At 41.3% G+C, this 17108-nt stretch overlaps 1 protein-coding gene across 3 annotated transcripts in view; it reads left to right on the top strand.

Annotated features, from left to right (window-relative positions):
* QRICH1 (glutamine rich 1) overlaps positions 1 to 17108 on the top strand; it is a 55384-nt gene that overhangs the window by 10748 nt on the left and 27528 nt on the right. For all 3 annotated transcript variants that reach the window (XM_007446181.1, XM_007446182.1, XM_007446183.1), the window contains one exon: positions 1232 to 1561. In XM_007446181.1, coding sequence (XP_007446243.1) covers positions 1253 to 1561 — 309 coding nt within the window. In that variant the 5' untranslated portion in view covers positions 1232 to 1252. The remainder of the gene's footprint in view (positions 1 to 1231; positions 1562 to 17108) is intronic.

Genomic DNA, 17108 nt, shown 5'->3' with positions numbered 1-17108 from the left:
AAGTGACCTAGTTATTTAAGGTACTATTCAATTTTCTCCCCCCACTTACCTTTAATAGAATTAGTTAATAATTATGTGGCACTGTATATATGTCAGGTACTTTTCTAAGTGCTTTACATATATTTAATTCTCAAGTCAACTTTTTGACGTAAGTGCTATTTTAATTCCTATTTTATAGACAAAACTAAAGTTAACTGACTTGTCCAGGGTAACACAGCAAAGGAGAGTTCCAGCTGGGTTTTTTTTTTTTTAATAAATTTATTTTATTTATTTTTATTTTTGGCTGCATTGGGTCTTTGTTGCTGCGTGCCGGTGTTCTCTAGTTGCGGCAAGTGGGGGCTACTCTTTGTTGTGGTGTGCGGGCTTCTCATTGCGGTGGCTTCCCTTGTTGCAGAGCACATGCTCAAGGCGCGCGGGCCTCAGTAGTTGTGGCACGTGGGCTTCAGTAGTTGTGGCTCATGGGCTCTGGAGTGCAGGCTCAGCAGCTGTGGTGCACGGGCTTAGTTGCTCCGCGGCATGTGGGATCTTCCCAGACCAGGGCTCGAACCTGTTTCTCCTGCATTGGCAGGCAGATTCTTAACCACTGTGCCACCAGGGAAGCCCTCGAGCTGGGTTTTAAACCCAGGAAGCCTGGCTCCAAAATCCATGCTTTTAACCAGTAAGCTATGCAGCAAAAGAATGTGAGTAGTATATAGCAAATGGGATTTTTGGTGTTTCTGGTTGGAAATGAACATATCCCTTGTCTCCAGGGTCTTGCCACAGCTAGGTGGCATACGTGTCCCTTCACTGTAAAACATAGTTGGCAGTGGAAATAGAACATGTTGGTAGGAATCCTGGCTCCTACCTTCCTTGGTAGTCCTCTCTGATGGTCACAGAGCAGTGTTGCATGTGACTTTTATTGTCTAGTGCTTGGCTCTGCAGAGAAGATGGGATTGGCCTAGTGCTGGGTGGAGAGTGTATTTGCAGCCCGTTTCATCCAGTACTGTGACACATGCTTTTGTTTTTTGTTTTCAGTGTGATAGTTTGATTTAAGAAATGTTTATGGAAACAATTTTCAGATGCCATTAACTGAAAAACAAATAAGGTTATTTAATAAAATCTTACTTTGGATTCCAGATGTATACAGCTGCCCTGAATATTCCACACTGATGCAAGAGTGATTGCTCTGTGCATTTCAGTATGTTAAAACAGTGGCATAGTTTTGACTTCTGTCCATTTATTTTATTTCTAGGAACCCTAAGGACTCTGCAATATGAATAATTCTCTGGAGAACACCATCTCCTTTGAAGAGTACATCCGAGTGAAGGCGCGGTCTGTCCCGCAACACAGGATGAAGGAATTTCTGGATTCGCTAGCCTCTAAGGGGCCAGAAGCCCTTCAGGAGTTCCAGCAGACGGCCACCACTACCATGGTGTACCAACAGGGTGGGAACTGCATTTACACAGACAGCACCGAAGTGGCCGGGTCTTTGCTTGAACTTGCCTGTCCAGTCACCACCAGTGTTCAGCCACAAACCCAGCAAGAACAGCAGATCCAGGTTCAACAGCCACAGCAGGTTCAGGTAAAAGGGAGATAAATGTTGGTGCATCCTATTGAATAGACTTTATTTGCCATCAGGGTTTTGGTTAGTAGAGCATCACGTCTATATACAGATGTCAGAGATTATTTTCACCAAGGGGAATATTCTGGTTTTTTTTGGAACATTTTACCTTACACAAGGGCTTTTATAGTTAACATAGACTAAAAATATTTGCGACTGCTGTACACTTAAGAGGCTACAGATACTTGCCATTTGCTTTGGAGAACTGAACAGTATAGAAATTAAGAGGTCTTTTGGGACTGGATTTGGATGTGTCACACTGTGTGTGACTGAAGCTCCCCTTCTGTCTGTGTCACCCTGAGCAGATCAAGAACATAGGAGGGCTAGTCTTAGCTCATTACTAAAAGCATGATATTTGGAACTTTTTTTTTTTAATGGAAAGGCTCTTATTCATGTAGTTGTATGGTTCCATGACTCCACGTCACCTGTAAATGTCTAGGCCTGCATTTGATATTTATAAGCCTCAAGAAATAATGCTAATTGATAATACGCTTACTGAAAGAGGAGAAACAATACATTTGCAGAGAAGGTAAGTTTTCCTCTTTAAGGGGTCCTTATGTGAAACTAAAACTATCCTACAGTCATACATGCTGCTTTCTTGCTACTGTCTATTGTGGTTGCATTTCACTTTGCCCTCCATGACTTCCACCAAGAGAATAGGAAAGGGAGTAGAACATGATGGAGAGGCAAGAGTGTGAAGAGATACATTTGGTGGGATAGAAGGTTTTGCTCCTTAGCAGTGTAGGTGAGTATATTGGAAGGACCTGGGCTTTGGAGTTGCATTCCTGGGTTTAATTTTTTTTTTTTTTTTTTTTTTTTGTGGTACGCGGGCCTCTCGCTGTTGTGGCCTCTCCCGTTGCGGAGCACAGGCTCCGGACGCGCAGGCTCAGCGGCCGTGGCTCACGGGCCCAGCCGCTCCATGGCCTGTGGGATCTTCCCGGACCGGGGCACAAACCCGCGTCCCCTGCGTTGGCAGGCGGACTCTCAACCACTGCGCCACCCGGGAAGCCCCCTGGGTTTAAATTTGACCTGACGTCTTATTTCTTGATATTTTCTGAGTCTTTTTAGTGCTAGTTTTTTCATCTGTCAGTAGGGATAATACTATTTAGTGAGACTGAATGAGATAACAAGAAAGCATCTGGCACATGGAGGGATGCAGTTGTTTATTACAGTCTCTATAAGGAAGGAAGGGTACAGGAAAGGTACAAAGAGAAGGCCTGACTTTTCAGTTGAAGAAATTTTTCTGTTTTTTACTGCTTGGATCTTCTTTTTTGTAAGATTAAAATAGTTTGGGATTTGAGTTTAAAGTGTTTTTTTGAGCCTTTACGTTCAAGATAGCTAATTGAGATCACCTATTAGTATCATCATTTATCCCAAACCCCTTGTAAATGGAAGAAGAAATAAAATAAGAAATCCATGAGATAGGTTCAATATGGTGGACTCATAAGAACACATATTTTCCCATCCTCAGTGACTGAAAAGATACTTAAAAATTTTTTTTTTCTAGCAGTGCTGGGGAAAAAAAAAATGCCATCAAAAAACCACTAAATCTTGACCTTTAAAAATTGTGAATCATGGGTCTTCCCTGGTGGGAAAGTCCGCAACGGGAGAGCTCCGCAACGGGAGAGGCCACAACAGTGAGAGGCCCACGTACCGCAAAAAAAAAAAAAAAAAAAAAATTGTGAATCACTGTATTGTACACCTGTAACTTATAAAATTGTACAGCAACTAAACTTCACTAAAAGTAATAAATAGGGAATTTTTTTTTTTAAACCCAGTAAATCTGAGGAATTGCTGCAAGAGAGAAAGCAAACAGAATCAGGTGATAGAGGAATTCATCTAAGAGAGAAACTTTTAGGAAAGGTGGAGCAGTTCTCAGGGTCCCCTAATCCAAGAAGAATACAAAGAGTAGAAGGCTCCTCTGGGGACCCATGTGTTGGGAGTTGACCAAGGACTTTAAAACATATACACATTCATGTGTCTGCATATATTATGAGTAGATACCAGGTTATAGGATGAAAGTGGCTCTGCTGATCAGTGAGGAAAGGATGTATTCCATTAGTGGAGTAAGGCAGTCTACTCCTCTTTTGGAAATAGATACCTCTCATAATACAGCTAAGGTCCAGATGGGTTAAAGGTCAGATAACAAGAAAATAATGAACTATGAAAAGGCAGTATAGAAAATTTTTGTAATTTTACGTTGTGGAAAGCCTTCCTAAGGAAAGAAGTAAACTCTGAGATAGCTTTTCCCAATCTTTTTTTACCCTGAAAGAATCTTTGAACTATTTTCAGGTCTCAGGGGACCCCTGCATAAAAATTACTATATTTACAGACCGTGGAATGTTAGCTTGATCAGAAAGTGATATAATAATTCAATAATAATTATCACTGCTCTTTTGGTAAGAATCATATTTTTTTTCTACGGGTCTACATTTTAGCCAACCTGTTAGGCTCCTTTTTTTGTTGTTTTTTTTTTTGTTTTTTTGCTTTTGCGGTACGCGGGCCTCTCACTGTTGTGGCCTCTACCATTGCGGAGCACAGGCTCCGGACGCGCAGGCTCAGCGGCCATGGCTCACGGGCCCAGCCGCTCCATGGCATGTGGGATCTTCCCGGACCGGGGCACAAACCCGCGTCCCCTGCGTTGGCAGGCGGACTCTCAACCACTGCGCCACCAGGAAATAGGCTACTTTTTATGTGTGGTTCCCTTTCCCACACAGGTTATCAATTTTAATTCAAGTTATTTGTGTAGGTAGAGGAAACCTCATTTTTTTACTTTAAAAAAAAATTTCCTAGTTGAGGGGTTTTTTTTTGCTTTATTCAAGTAGTTCTAAAAAATCTTACCACAAATTTCTACCGTACAAGTTGCCGAGATATGGTTTGTGGTATATGATATGTGCAAGAGTAGTTTTTATCCCCTTTATTTAAAATTTAAAATGACCTTTTAGGGAATTCCCTGGCGGTCCACACTTCCACTGCCAAGGGCCCAGGTTTGATCCCTGGTCAGGAAACTAAGCTCCCACAAGCCACGTAGCGTGGCTGGAAAAAAAATAAAAAGACCTTTTAGCCAAGCATTCTTGGACCAAAGGTTAGTTAAGCCTAGCTTACCTTTCCTGAGACTAATTTTTCTTTCCTTTTCATAAATTAAAAAAAAATTTAAGACAAATATATTTTCGTAATAACTTGCTTAAGCCAAATGGAATTTAATTTTTCTAAAAGTTGGCTTTGTAGATTTAATTTAAAGATTGTAAGTTGTTATTAATGTTACATGAAAGTTGACAATGTTAATAAATCTAAAGCTATCAAAATCATAAGCCAGTAAATTCCCTGGCAGTCCAGTGGTTTGGACTTGGCGCTTCCAGTGCGGGGGACCCAGGTTCAGTCCTTGATGGGGATCCTGCAAGTTGCACAGTGTGGCCAAAAACAAAAACCTAAGTGTCTTAAATACAATAAAAACTTGTTTTAAAAAAAATCATAAGCCAGACAGTATCAATAAATATATGGCTAAAGATACAACTTTATATAAGACTTTGGAAAAACATTTTCTGAGTGACAGAAAATATGGGCCTAGCAGTTACAATTATTTTATACACGTTTCTTGATTTGTTTTATAGGTCTGTATATTCTTTCTTTAAAGGTATAATTTTTTAAAAAATTTAATTTAATTTATTTATTTTTGGCTGCATTGGGTCTTCCTTGCTGCGTGCGGGCTTTCTCTAGTTGCGGTGAGTGGGGGCTACTCTTCATTGCAGTGCGCGGGCTTCTCATTGCGGTGGCTTGTCCTGTGTAGCACGGGCTGTAGGGCATGCAGGCTTCAGTAGTTACGGTTCGCGGGCTCTAGAGCGTAGGCTCAGTAGTTGTGGCGCACGGGCTTAGTTGCTCCATGGCATGTGGGATCTTCCCGGACCAGGGCTTGAACCCGTGTCCCCTGCATTGGCAGACGGATTCTTAACCACTGCGCCACCAGGGAAGCCCTAAAGGTATAATTTTTGAAACTAAAAATAGCACATGAGGTATAGGGAGATTAACTCATCTTCTGATAGCTAGCGTTTGCACCCAAGCTGTTTTAACTCGAGCCTGTGCTCCTAACTAGTGTTTCTAATACACAAGGAACTTAAAAAATAGGAAAAAAATATGATCTAGTGGAAAAATGAACAAAGGATATCAATAGATAGTTCATGGGGGAGGCAATACAGATTGTGCTAGTAAGTATGTCAAAAGATGCTTCATGCTTCTGGTGATTATGGAAGTGTAAGTTTTTAAAATGAAATATGTTTTATTTATTAGATAGGAAAACAGTTATAAAGATTTCATCCAGGGTAGCAAGCGTATAAGAGGATAAATTAGTGTGATTTTCTTGAGATTGAATTTGGCAATACTTGTCAAATGTTTAAATGTGCGTACCTTTGGCCTTGCATTTGTGTTCACAGATAAATGTGTATATAAGGATATTCACTGCCACTTTGCTTATAGTAGTAACACTGGAAACAAGTCAGTCTTTCAGTAAGGGAAATGGCAAATAATGATACAACTGTAGTATGTTGTCCTGTGCAGCCAGAAGAATGAGGTAGATCTGTGTATATTGACAGAGCAGGATGTTTAACAGGTTATAGAGTGTCAAAACCAGTTAAGTATCACTGGCTTTTAACATATGTAGAATGTAGTGGTCCTTAAATAGTAGTAATAAAGCCCAAAACAGTAATTGGGCGGGGTAGTGGGGTACTAAGGAGAAGTGCTTGAATTTTTTTTTTTTATTAAACATGAACTACTTTTGTAATTTAAAAAAAAAGTGTTGCTTGGGAATATTTTGCTTTGAACTTGTATAGGACAATGATTCTTAACCTTTTTTCCCCTATCCCAGACATCTCCATGTTTGTGTTTATGTATGAAGCCCTTTGCTAGATGTTTAGGTACAGCATTGAACAAGACAGAAAGCTCCCTGACCTTGTGGAACATACATTATAGCTGGGAGGGGTTAGATGATATATAAGAATTTTAAAAATCTTGTTATATAGTGATAAATGCAAAGGAGAAAAACAAAGCAGATGGGGCTGGCCAGGGTAAGCCTTAATATGCTGGTGACTTTTGAGTTAAGACCAAAAGAGAGTTGGTGAGTGAGCCATATGGTTATCTGAGGAAAGAGCATTCCAAATCAGAAAGCCCTAAGGTGGGAGCCTGCTTATTTGAAAAACGGCAGAATGGCTGTGTAACTAGAGTGCACTGAGTGAAAGGGTGAGACTAGAGAGGTGACGTGTACAACTGAAATATGGAGCTGAACAGACCTGCCTTCTCAATTCAAATGTTAAAAGGCTCTTTGGCTCATAGTATTGCATCTCAACCTAACCCTTTTGATAATAATGTAAAATTATGCCTATATTAATGTTATTTGAAATTTCAAAACTATTACCTTGAAGGCAGAGAGTTTTCTAAGTTGCTTTTTTAAAAAATTGCGGTAAAATTAGATTGCTTTTTTAAAACCATCTGTCGCCATCCCAGAGAGTTTGTCCTCAAGAATTTCTCATCTTTCCAGCCTAGAAGCAGCCACATAGCTTGTTAGATTTGACAAGGTAATAATATCCTTAGAACAATGTTAGTGAATTGATGGGAGACAAAGGTCTGTGTCAAAAGTTAATTAGAGTAGCTGTCTGAATAAAACTCACTGTGTCCGTTTACTCTCTGCTACTACCACACTCAACACTTTTGGCCCCCAAATGTGTGTTTTTTCCGCCACAATGACCAATTCTTCACACCAGCTGGCTGGCCTATAATTCAATTCAGTTCTAACACTATCTGCTTGGAGTTAGCCTCAGATCCCCGCAAGTTAAGGGATCAGTTTCACAAGACTGCCCCCCACTTCTGACACTAGTTGCAATTTGCAGGTTATCTCACCTGTACTTCTGACTAACTGGCTATAAATTGCAGTTCTCACTACCCGTCCTTGGGTTTGATGATTTGCCAGAAAAGCTCACAGAACTCAGGGAAACACATTTATCAGTTTATTATATAATTAAGGAAATGATAAAGGATACGGTTGAACAACCAAATAAAGAGATACATGGGGCGAGGTTCTGAAGGGTCGTGAACACAGTAGCCTCTGTCCTCATGGAGTTGGGGTGTACCACCCTCCCAGCACGTGAATGTATTCACCAACCCAGGAACTCCCTAAACCCCAAACTTTTGGGATTTTTATGGAGGCTACATCATATAGGTATGATTGATTAGTAACTCAATTTCTAGCCCTTCTTCCCTCTCCAGAGAATGGAGGGTGGGGCTGAAAGTACCAAGTTTCTTATTATGGCTTGGTCTTTGAGGTGACCAGCTCTCATCCAGGAGTCCACCAAAGTTGCCACCAAAGTTCATTAGGAAATAATATGGTCCTATCATTTATATTAGCACTTAGGAAATTACAAAGGTCTTAAGAGCTCAGATCAAGAATCAGAGAAAAGACCAAAAATTATATTACAGTATCACAGTAGCATATGTTTATTTAAGATAGGGAGGCACTTTCTTAAGGCAAAAGGAAGAGCTGTTATGTAAATACCTTCACAGTTTGTCCAATACCAGGAAGGTCTAAGTTTCCTGTTGTTGATAGGTCTGCCTGAGCTAGGTGAAGGTGGTTCATTTGGAACTTCACTTTCAAGAGCCCTCTTGAGTTGGGTACTTCCTAAAGCATCCACATGGAGTCAAATGTGTATGCCAGAGAGAAGACCCTCTGATGGTGAATTCTAGGAGTCCGGTTTCACTTAGCACCCATAGAATTTCTTGTTTCTTCTCTGTACTTCTATAGGGCAGGAACTGAGGCTTCATACAAGGCTGGTTCATCAGCCTGGTCCTGCTAAGTGAAGGATGCTTTGGGGAAGGAGATTTCTCAGCACTTGATTCTTTTGTTGCTAGAAGTAAAGGTTTCAAGCCTTCAGTGGATCAAAGTACAATTCTTCCTCATTTGTCATCCCAACTTCTGTCCCTCTTCCTCTTTTTGCTGTTGCACATTCCCTCTGTGCTGGGGCAGTCAGTCCCTAACCTCTCACCTCAGTGTAGAATTGCTGAGAGTGAGGAAGGAGGTAATCAAGAGCCAGACTGCCCTTAGACCAACATGAGTTAGATCTGCCTCCGGTTCTTTAGATATATGGTTATAGACAAGTGACTTAACCACTTTGAGTCCGTTTCCTTATCTACGTCATGGAAATAAAAGAATTTATGTTGTAGTTACTTTGAGGATTCCATAAAATGCTAAGTCCTAAGTACACTGCCTGGCATGTAGTAAGCCCTCAATAAATAAATAATAGCCACTGTTGTTTTCTTCTTCCTCTCCTTCTCCTCATTAGTGCCATTCATACCTAGGGCCCCAGTTGCTTTTCAAACATTTGAAAAGTAAGTGTCCAGACAAATATTTAGAACAAGTATTCCTACTGTGTTGGCAGTTTGCCATTTTTGCTTTTTTTTGTTTTTTTTTTTTTTGAGAACATAATGTTACAGATGCAGTTCAGATCTCTAATACCCCTCTGTACATCTTTTTCTCCCAAGGTAAATAGTATTTTAAAGTTTTCAACTTGTTTTGATATCTTTTGTATCCATCTGAGTTTTGGTTTTTAGAGAATGTGTCTTGGAGGCTGCACAGCCAGGAACAGGACTCAGGTCACATTGCTAGCCTGCCTTGGCAAAGACCTTCAGCCACACCCCTGGGCACAGGTCCTTGTCCTACCATAGTCTTTCAATGGGATTTATGCCATCCTCTTCCATTTCTGCCGCAATCTTCCACTCTCACCAGAAAATGGAGGTTGTGGTTCCTGCTGCCTCATGTTGCTCCATTTTGAGTCCAGATTTCATGCATTGTGTCTAATTTGGGAAGCCTTGGTCACACGCCTGCACTCTAGCTGTAGGAGAGGTTGGGACAGTGATTCCAGCTTCTGCCTTGGGGAGGCAGAAGTCATAATGTGGTGTATTCTGCAAACAAGGGTTTGCAGCCAAAAACAGGACTGAAATCAACTATTCTCTCACTGGCACTTTGTGGACTGATTGGGGTCCTGATCATCACTTCAGGTTGGTAGACTGTTTATTGCTGCCTTTTCTGGCCCTTCATGTCCAGTCTTTTTTTTTTTTTCTTTTTTTAATTTTATTGAAGTACAGTTAATTTACAATGTGTTAATTTCTGCTATACAGCAGAGTGACTCAGTTATACATATATATATTCTTTTTCATATTCTTTTTTCTTTGGCTGTGTTGGGTCTTCGTTGCCGTGTGCTGGCTTTCTCTAGTTACGGTGAGCGGGGGCTACTCTTCGTTGCACAGACTTCTCATTCTGGTGGTTTCTCTTGTTGCAGAGCATGGGCTCTAGACGCGTGGGCTCAGTAGTTGTGGCGCACAGGCTTAGTTGCCCCGCGGCATGTAGGATCTTCCCAGATCGAACCTGTGTCCCCTGCATTGGCAGGTGGATTCTTTTTTTTTTTTTTTTTTCGTTCCCGGGGCCTCTCACTGTTGTGGCCTCTCCGGACGCGCAGGCTCAGCAGCCATGGCTCAGGGGCCCAGCCGCTCCGCGGCATGTGGGATCATTTCCCCGGACCGGGGCCCCACCCCGTGCCCCCTGCATCGGCAGGCGGACTCTCAACCACTGTGCCACCAGGGAAGCCCAGCAGGCGGATTCTTAACCACTGCTCCACCAGAGAAGTTCCCGTATTTTTTTCCATTATGGTTTGTCACAGAATATTGAATATAGTTCCCTGTGCTGTACAGTAGGTCCTTGTTGTTTACCCGTCCTATATGTAATAGTTTATATCTGCTAATCCCAAACTCCCAATACTTCCCTCTCCCACCCCCTCCTCCCCCTTGGCAGCCACAGTCTGTTCTCTATGTCTGTGAGTCTGTTTCTGTTTTGTAGATAAGTTCATTTGTGTCATACTTTAGATTCCACATATAAGTGCTATATATTGTATTTGTCTTTCTCTTTCTTGATTTACTTCCCTTAGTATGATAATCTCTAGGCCCATCCATGTTGCTGCAAATGGCATTATTTCATTCTTTTTAACGGCTGAGTAGTATTCCATTGTGTGTGTGTGTGTGTGTGTGTGTGTGTGTGTGTGTACACCACATCTTTTTTATCCATTTATCTGTCAGTGGACACGTCCAGTCTTCTACCCACGTTTAAATCTCTTCCCTCACCATATCTACATTCATTTGTATAATAAGAGTTTGGTAAATGTTTGATAGTTGGATAAAGATTTGACCACTTTCAGAAGAGCTTGTTTTTTTTGCAGTACGCAGGCCTCTCACTGCTGTGGCCCCTCCCGCTGCGGAGCACAGGCTCCGGACGCGCAGGCCCAGCGGCCATGGCTCTTGGGCGCAGCTGCTCCGCAGCATGTGGGATCCTCCTGGACCGGGGCATGACCCTGTGTCCCCTGCATCGGCAGGCGGACTCTCAACCACTGTGCCACCAGGGAAGTCCCAGAAGAGCATTTTTTGAAGAGTGAAATTGTACCAAGGTTTTGCTGACTAGTTGTTAAAAGGCACAGATATGTTTGGATCCCAAGTGCTGTGATTCCTTACTTAGTGGGGTCTTCTGGCACATTGCTTACTGTTCTCAGTAGTTCCTCCTCAGTGAGACTCAGAATATGAAATAGAATGTAAGCTACATATGTTATTCTAAATTTTCTAGTAGTCTCTTATAAAAGGGGGAAAAAATGAGGTGAAATTGACTTGTTAAAATCACATTTTATTTAAACTAACATATAATTTCAACATGTACTCAGTCTTATATTATTGATGAACTATTTTACCATTTTTTTTGACACAAATCTTTGAAATCTGATTGTGCTTTGAACTTGTAAGCACATTGTAATTTGGACTAACCACATTTTAAGTGATTGCTAAGTACATGTAACTAATGGATATTGGACCGAAATTGTTTATGAGGTGGAATTCAGAAATTGACCCAGCACACTCACCCAGTTTATTCTTGTTTAAATAAAATACTGGTTTTATACTCAACGTAGCCAAAAACAAAATAAAAAAAATCCAAAAATGGTATTAGATATGTATTATTTTTAGTGTCAGTGATTGGAAGAAAAGATTCCTAAGAGGGGTAATATATATATTACTTCATGGTTTCTCATTGTTCCTTAGTTGGAGCACTTAGTCCTTCTATTGTGTTGAGCTCTGTATTGCTTAGGTTCTGAATGACAGAGGGAAAGGAAATAGATTATTCATCTGCAAACAGGTTAGGAACCTAGACAAGTGAGGTCCAATAAAACTTATACACTAATGGTTATCAAACTATAGGGTACATTAGAATCACCTTGAAGGTTTCTTAAAACAAAAATGGTTCCCCCCCTCCCAATTCTAATTCAGTAGGTCTGGGGTCACTCCTGAGAATTTGCATCCCCCCTGCCCCTCAGTTTTATTGAGATATAATTGACATGCAGCACTGTGTAAGTTTAAGGTGTAGAGCTCAATGATTTGATTTACAAAAATTGTGAAATGGTAACCACAGCAAGTTTAGTTAATATCTGTCATCTCATATACAGAAAAAGAAAAGAATATTTTTTCCTTTGTGATGAGAACTCAAGGATTTACTCTCTCTTTTTTTTTTTAATTTCATTTATTTAATTATTTATTTTTGGCTGTGTTGGGTCTTCGTTTCTGTGCAAGGGCTTTCTCTAGTTGCGGCAAGCGGGGGCCACTCTTCATTGCGGTGCGCCGGCCTCTCACTATCGCGGCCTCTCTTGTTGCGGAGCACAGGCTCCAGACGCGCAGGCTCAGTAGTTGTGGCTCACGGGCCCAGTTGCTCTGCGGCATGTGGGATCTTCCCAGACCAGGGCTCGAGCCCGTGTCCTCTGCATTGGCAGGCAGACTCTCAACCACTGCGCCACCAGGGAAGCCCAAGGATTTACTCTCTTAACTTTCATGTTCACCATATAGCAATCTTAACTATAGTTATCATGTTGTGCTTTATATCCCTAGTACTTAGTTATCTTATGACTGGAAGTTTGTACCTTTTGACCACCTTCATCCAATTCCTCCTCCCTCTGCCCCCTACCTCTTGTAGCCACAAATCTGATCTCTTTTTCTGAGTTTGGTTGGGGTTTTGTTTGTTTTTTTACATTTTACATATATTGTAAACGAGATCATGTGGTATTTGTCTTTCTCTGTCTGATTTATTTCACTTAGCATAGTGCCCTCAGCATCCATCCATGTTGTCACAAATGGCAGAATTTCCTCCCTTTTTATGGCTGAATAATATCCATGGTATATATATATTCCAGAACTTGTTTATCCATCCATCCATTGATGGACGCTTAGATTGTCCCCATGTTTTGGCCATTGTAAATAATGCTGCTTTGAATAGGGGGATGCAGATATCTCTTCAACAGTCTTTTCGTTTCCAGAGAATGTGCATTTTTAACAGATTCCAGGTTGATGCTGATGCTGCTGAGCTGTGGACCACATTCAGACATACTTTCTGAAAAATTTATGTACTCAGTCAAATAAAGAATCTAGGAAAGAAGTCATGAGAACAAAAGAAACAGAACTAGCTCAGAGCTGAGATCGAAATCCCAGTCTGTACAGAAGACCCAGAATGCAGTGTGTCCAGGTTGAAATAGGAAGTCAGAATGCTCAAGAAGAAAGTAATTAGTGCTGTACATACTATGTGATCAAGAACGCAGAAGTATAGTTATTTAAAGTATATCTCTTCTGATCAACGGGGGGAAAAAAAAGCATTTAAAAACTCTGGAAAAGGTGGTGGGGAGAGCTGAATGAGAAGTAACAATTCAAATGTGAAAGGAACTTGAAATATAATGTGATTTATGAGGGATTGATAGAAGGTAAGAAACAGTGCTTTTGGAAACAGTGAAACCAAATTCATTCCCCCAGAAATGCCCCCCTCCTCCATTGATGTATCACTTTTCTAGCATATACATGTCTTTGGGATGATCTTTTTTCTTTTTGTATTTCTTTAGAATCCTTTTAGATCTAGGGTTAAGTTTCAAACTGCCTTTTTTTCTTTAATTTTTTTGTTTAGTTATCAGTTTGTTTTCTGTGACAGTTTACCTAGGTTTTTTTTTTTTTTTTTTTTGCGGTACGCGGGCCTCTCACTGTTGTGGCCTCTCCTGTTGCGGAGCACAGGCTCCGGATGCGCAGGCTCAGCGGCCGCGGCTCACGGGCCCAGCCGCTCCGCGGCATGTGGGATCTTCCCGGACCGGGGCACGAACCTGTGTCCCGTGAATAGGCAGGCGGACTCTCAACCACTGCGCCACCAGGGAAGCCCTACCTAGGTATTTTAATCTTGAAAATTAAACAGTTAATAAAGCACAATACCAGCCTCTGAATGCCTTTCTTAGATTTTTGTCTTCTTTCTTTTTTTTTCAAAGAGGAATCTTGTAGGAGCTTTTTAAAAAAATTTTATTTATTTATTTATTTATAGCTGCATTGGGTTTTCATTGCTGTGCACAGGCTTTCTCTAGTTGTGGCGAGCAGGGGGCTGCTCTTCGTTGCAGTGTGCAGGCATCTCTTGTTGTGGAGCACGAGCTGTAGGCGTGCAAGCTTCTGTAGTTTTGGCACACAGGCTTCAGTAGTTGTGGCTTGCGGGCTCTACAGCACAGGCTCAGCAGTTGTGGTGCACGGGCTTAGTTGCTCCGCAGCACATGGGATCTTCCCAGACCAGGGCTCGAACCCGTGTCCCCTGCATTGACAGGTGGATTATTAACCACTGCACCACCAGGGAAGTCCCTAGGAGCTTTCTTAGTGTGAAGAAATACTCAAAGTTCAGCTATTCCTTCAATTCACTTTTTTTTTTAATTAATTAATTAAATTTATTTATTTTTGGCTGTGTTGGGTCTTTGTTGCTGCATGCGGGCTTTCTGTACATGCGGTGAGCGGGGGCAGCTCTTCGTTGCGGTGTGTGGCCTTCTCATTGCGGTGGCTTCTCTTGTTGCCGAGCACGGGCTCTTGGCACGTGAGCTCTAGAGCACAGGCTCGGTAGTTGTGGCACATGGGCTTAGTTGCTCTGCGGCACGTGGGATCTTCCTGGACCAGGGCTCGAACCTGTGTCCCCTGCATTGTCAGGTGGATTCGTAATCACTGCGCCACCAGGGAAGCCCCCTTCAATTCACTTTTAATTTTCTTTCCTCCTAAGTTCAAGTAAAATTAAAAAAAATAATTTTTTTTTTTTTTTTTTTTACTCCACTGAGGTTACAGATTTTCACTATGACTATGCAGTAATTATCTAACCGGATAAAGTTATATTTTTATATAAATAAAAAATATGAAGGAGGTTAATACAAATAACGTTTAATTTCTTATTGACTTATCCTTATGGGTAAAGGTTATAAACACATAATTGATACCTTATTCAATATCTTGACATTGGTAAGGAAATGTCAGAAAGTGCTTTAACTTTTACTCCCCTAATTTTAACTTCTAACTACTTTGGATATAAAGTGGCATCAGATTATTTGTACCTGTTTATTCTGTAGTGAGGGGTAAATGCCTTCAGTTCTGATTCCTTAGTATTTTTGCTAACTTATTTCTTTTGGAAGATTGAATATTGATAAATTGTTTCTAAGAAAAGTCCATTTAAAGAGATACAGTAAATGAATGAACTACAATAACCAGATTTCTGACATCTTGTTTTTAAGCAAGTAATAATATAGTTTAAAAACATACTCCGTTGGGACTTCCCTGGTGGCGCAGTGGTTAAGAATCTGCCTGCCAATGCAGGGGACATGGGTTTGAGCCCTGGTCCGGGAAGATCCCACATGCCTTAGAGCAACTAAGCCCGTGCACCACAACTGCTGAGCCTGCGCTCTAGAGTCCACAAGCCACAACTACTGACCCCGTGTGCCACAATGAATGAAGCCCGCGCACCTAGAGCCTGTGCACTGCAACAAGAGAAGCCACCGCAATGAGAAGCCCGCACACCTCAACGAAGAGTAGCTCCCGCCTCCGCAACTAGACAAAAGCCCGCGCACAACGATGAAGACCCCGCTCAGTCCAAACAAACAAACAAAAAAAACCCATACTATGTGTTTAACTCTACAACAGTGGTTCTTAAAGAGTAGTTCAGGGACTGGTAGTCCCCAACTCCCTTTCAGGGTTCCTCAGAGTTAAGGCTGTTTTTTTTTTTTAATTAATTAATTAATTGATTGATTGATTGACTGTGTTGGGTCTTTGTTGCTGTGCGGGCTTTCTCTAGTTGCGGCGAGCAGGGGCTACTCTTTGTTGCGGTGCGTGGGCTTCTCATTGCAGTGGCTTCTCTTTGTTGTGGACCACAGGCTCTAAGGCACTTGGGCTCAGTAGTTGTGGCTCGTGGGCTCTAGAGTGCAGGCTCAGTAGTTGTGGTGCACGGGCTTAGTTGCTCCACAGCATGTGGGATCTTCCCGGACTAGGACTCGAACCCGTGTCCCTTCTGTTGGCAGGCAGATTCTTAACCACTGTGCCACCAGGGAAGTCCAAGGCTGTTTTTATTATAATATGAAGATTTTTTTTGCCTTTTTCACTCTCATTCTCTCATGAGTGTACAGTGGAGTTTTGCAGGGGCCATGTATGATTTGTCACAACAGATTGAATGCAGAAGCAAGTATGAGAATGCAGTTGTCTTCAGTTAAGTCAGCCATTAAAGAGATTTGCAGAGATGTAAAATAATGCGATTATTATAAATTTTTTGTTTTGGCAAATAAAGTTATTTTTCATAAGAATATGTTATTTATGTTGACATTTATATTGGTTTATGCGGTGATTTGTTTTGGAATTTTTGAATTTTATTTTTTTATACAGCAGGTTCTTACCAGTTATCCATTTTATACATATTACTGTATATATGTCAATCCCAATCTCCCAGTTCATCACACCCCACCCCCCCACCGCCCACCCCCCGCACCACTTTCCCCCCTTGGTGTCTATACGTTTGTTCTCTACATCTGTGTCTCTATTTCTGCCCTGCAAACTGGTTCATCTGTACCATTTTTCTAGGTTCCATATATATGTGTTAATATACTATATTTGTTTTTCTCTTTCTGACTTACTTCACTCTGTATGACAGTCTCTAGATCCATCCACGTCTCTACAAATGACCCAATTTTGTTCCTTTTTATGGCTGAGTAATAGTCCATTGTATATATGTACCACATCTTCTTTATCCATTAGTCTGTCGATGGGCATTTAGGTTGCTTCCATGTCCTGGCTATTGTAAATAGTGCTGCAATGAACATTGAATGCATGTGTTTGTTTGAATTATGGTTTTCTCTGGTTAGATGCCCAGTAGTGAGATTGCTGGTTCATATGGTAATTCTATTTTTAGCTTTTTAAGGAACCTCCATACTGTTCTCCATGGTGGCTGTATCAATTTACATTCCCACCAACAGTGCAAGAGGGTTCCCTTTTCTCCACACCCTCTCCAGCATTTGTTGTTTGTAGATTTTCTGATGATGCCCATTCTAACTGGTGTGAGGTGATATCTCATCATAGTTTTGATTTGCATTTCTCTAATAATTAGTGATGTTGAGCAGCTTTTTTTTTTTTT

This window comes from Lipotes vexillifer, unplaced genomic scaffold, assembly GCF_000442215.2.
Source record: "Lipotes vexillifer unplaced genomic scaffold, Lipotes_vexillifer_v1.1 scaffold491, whole genome shotgun sequence".
Taxonomy (NCBI): Eukaryota; Metazoa; Chordata; class Mammalia; order Artiodactyla; family Lipotidae; genus Lipotes; species Lipotes vexillifer.
The sequence above is the reverse complement of the archived record's forward strand: the minus strand, read 5'-3'. Positions and strand labels throughout refer to the sequence as shown.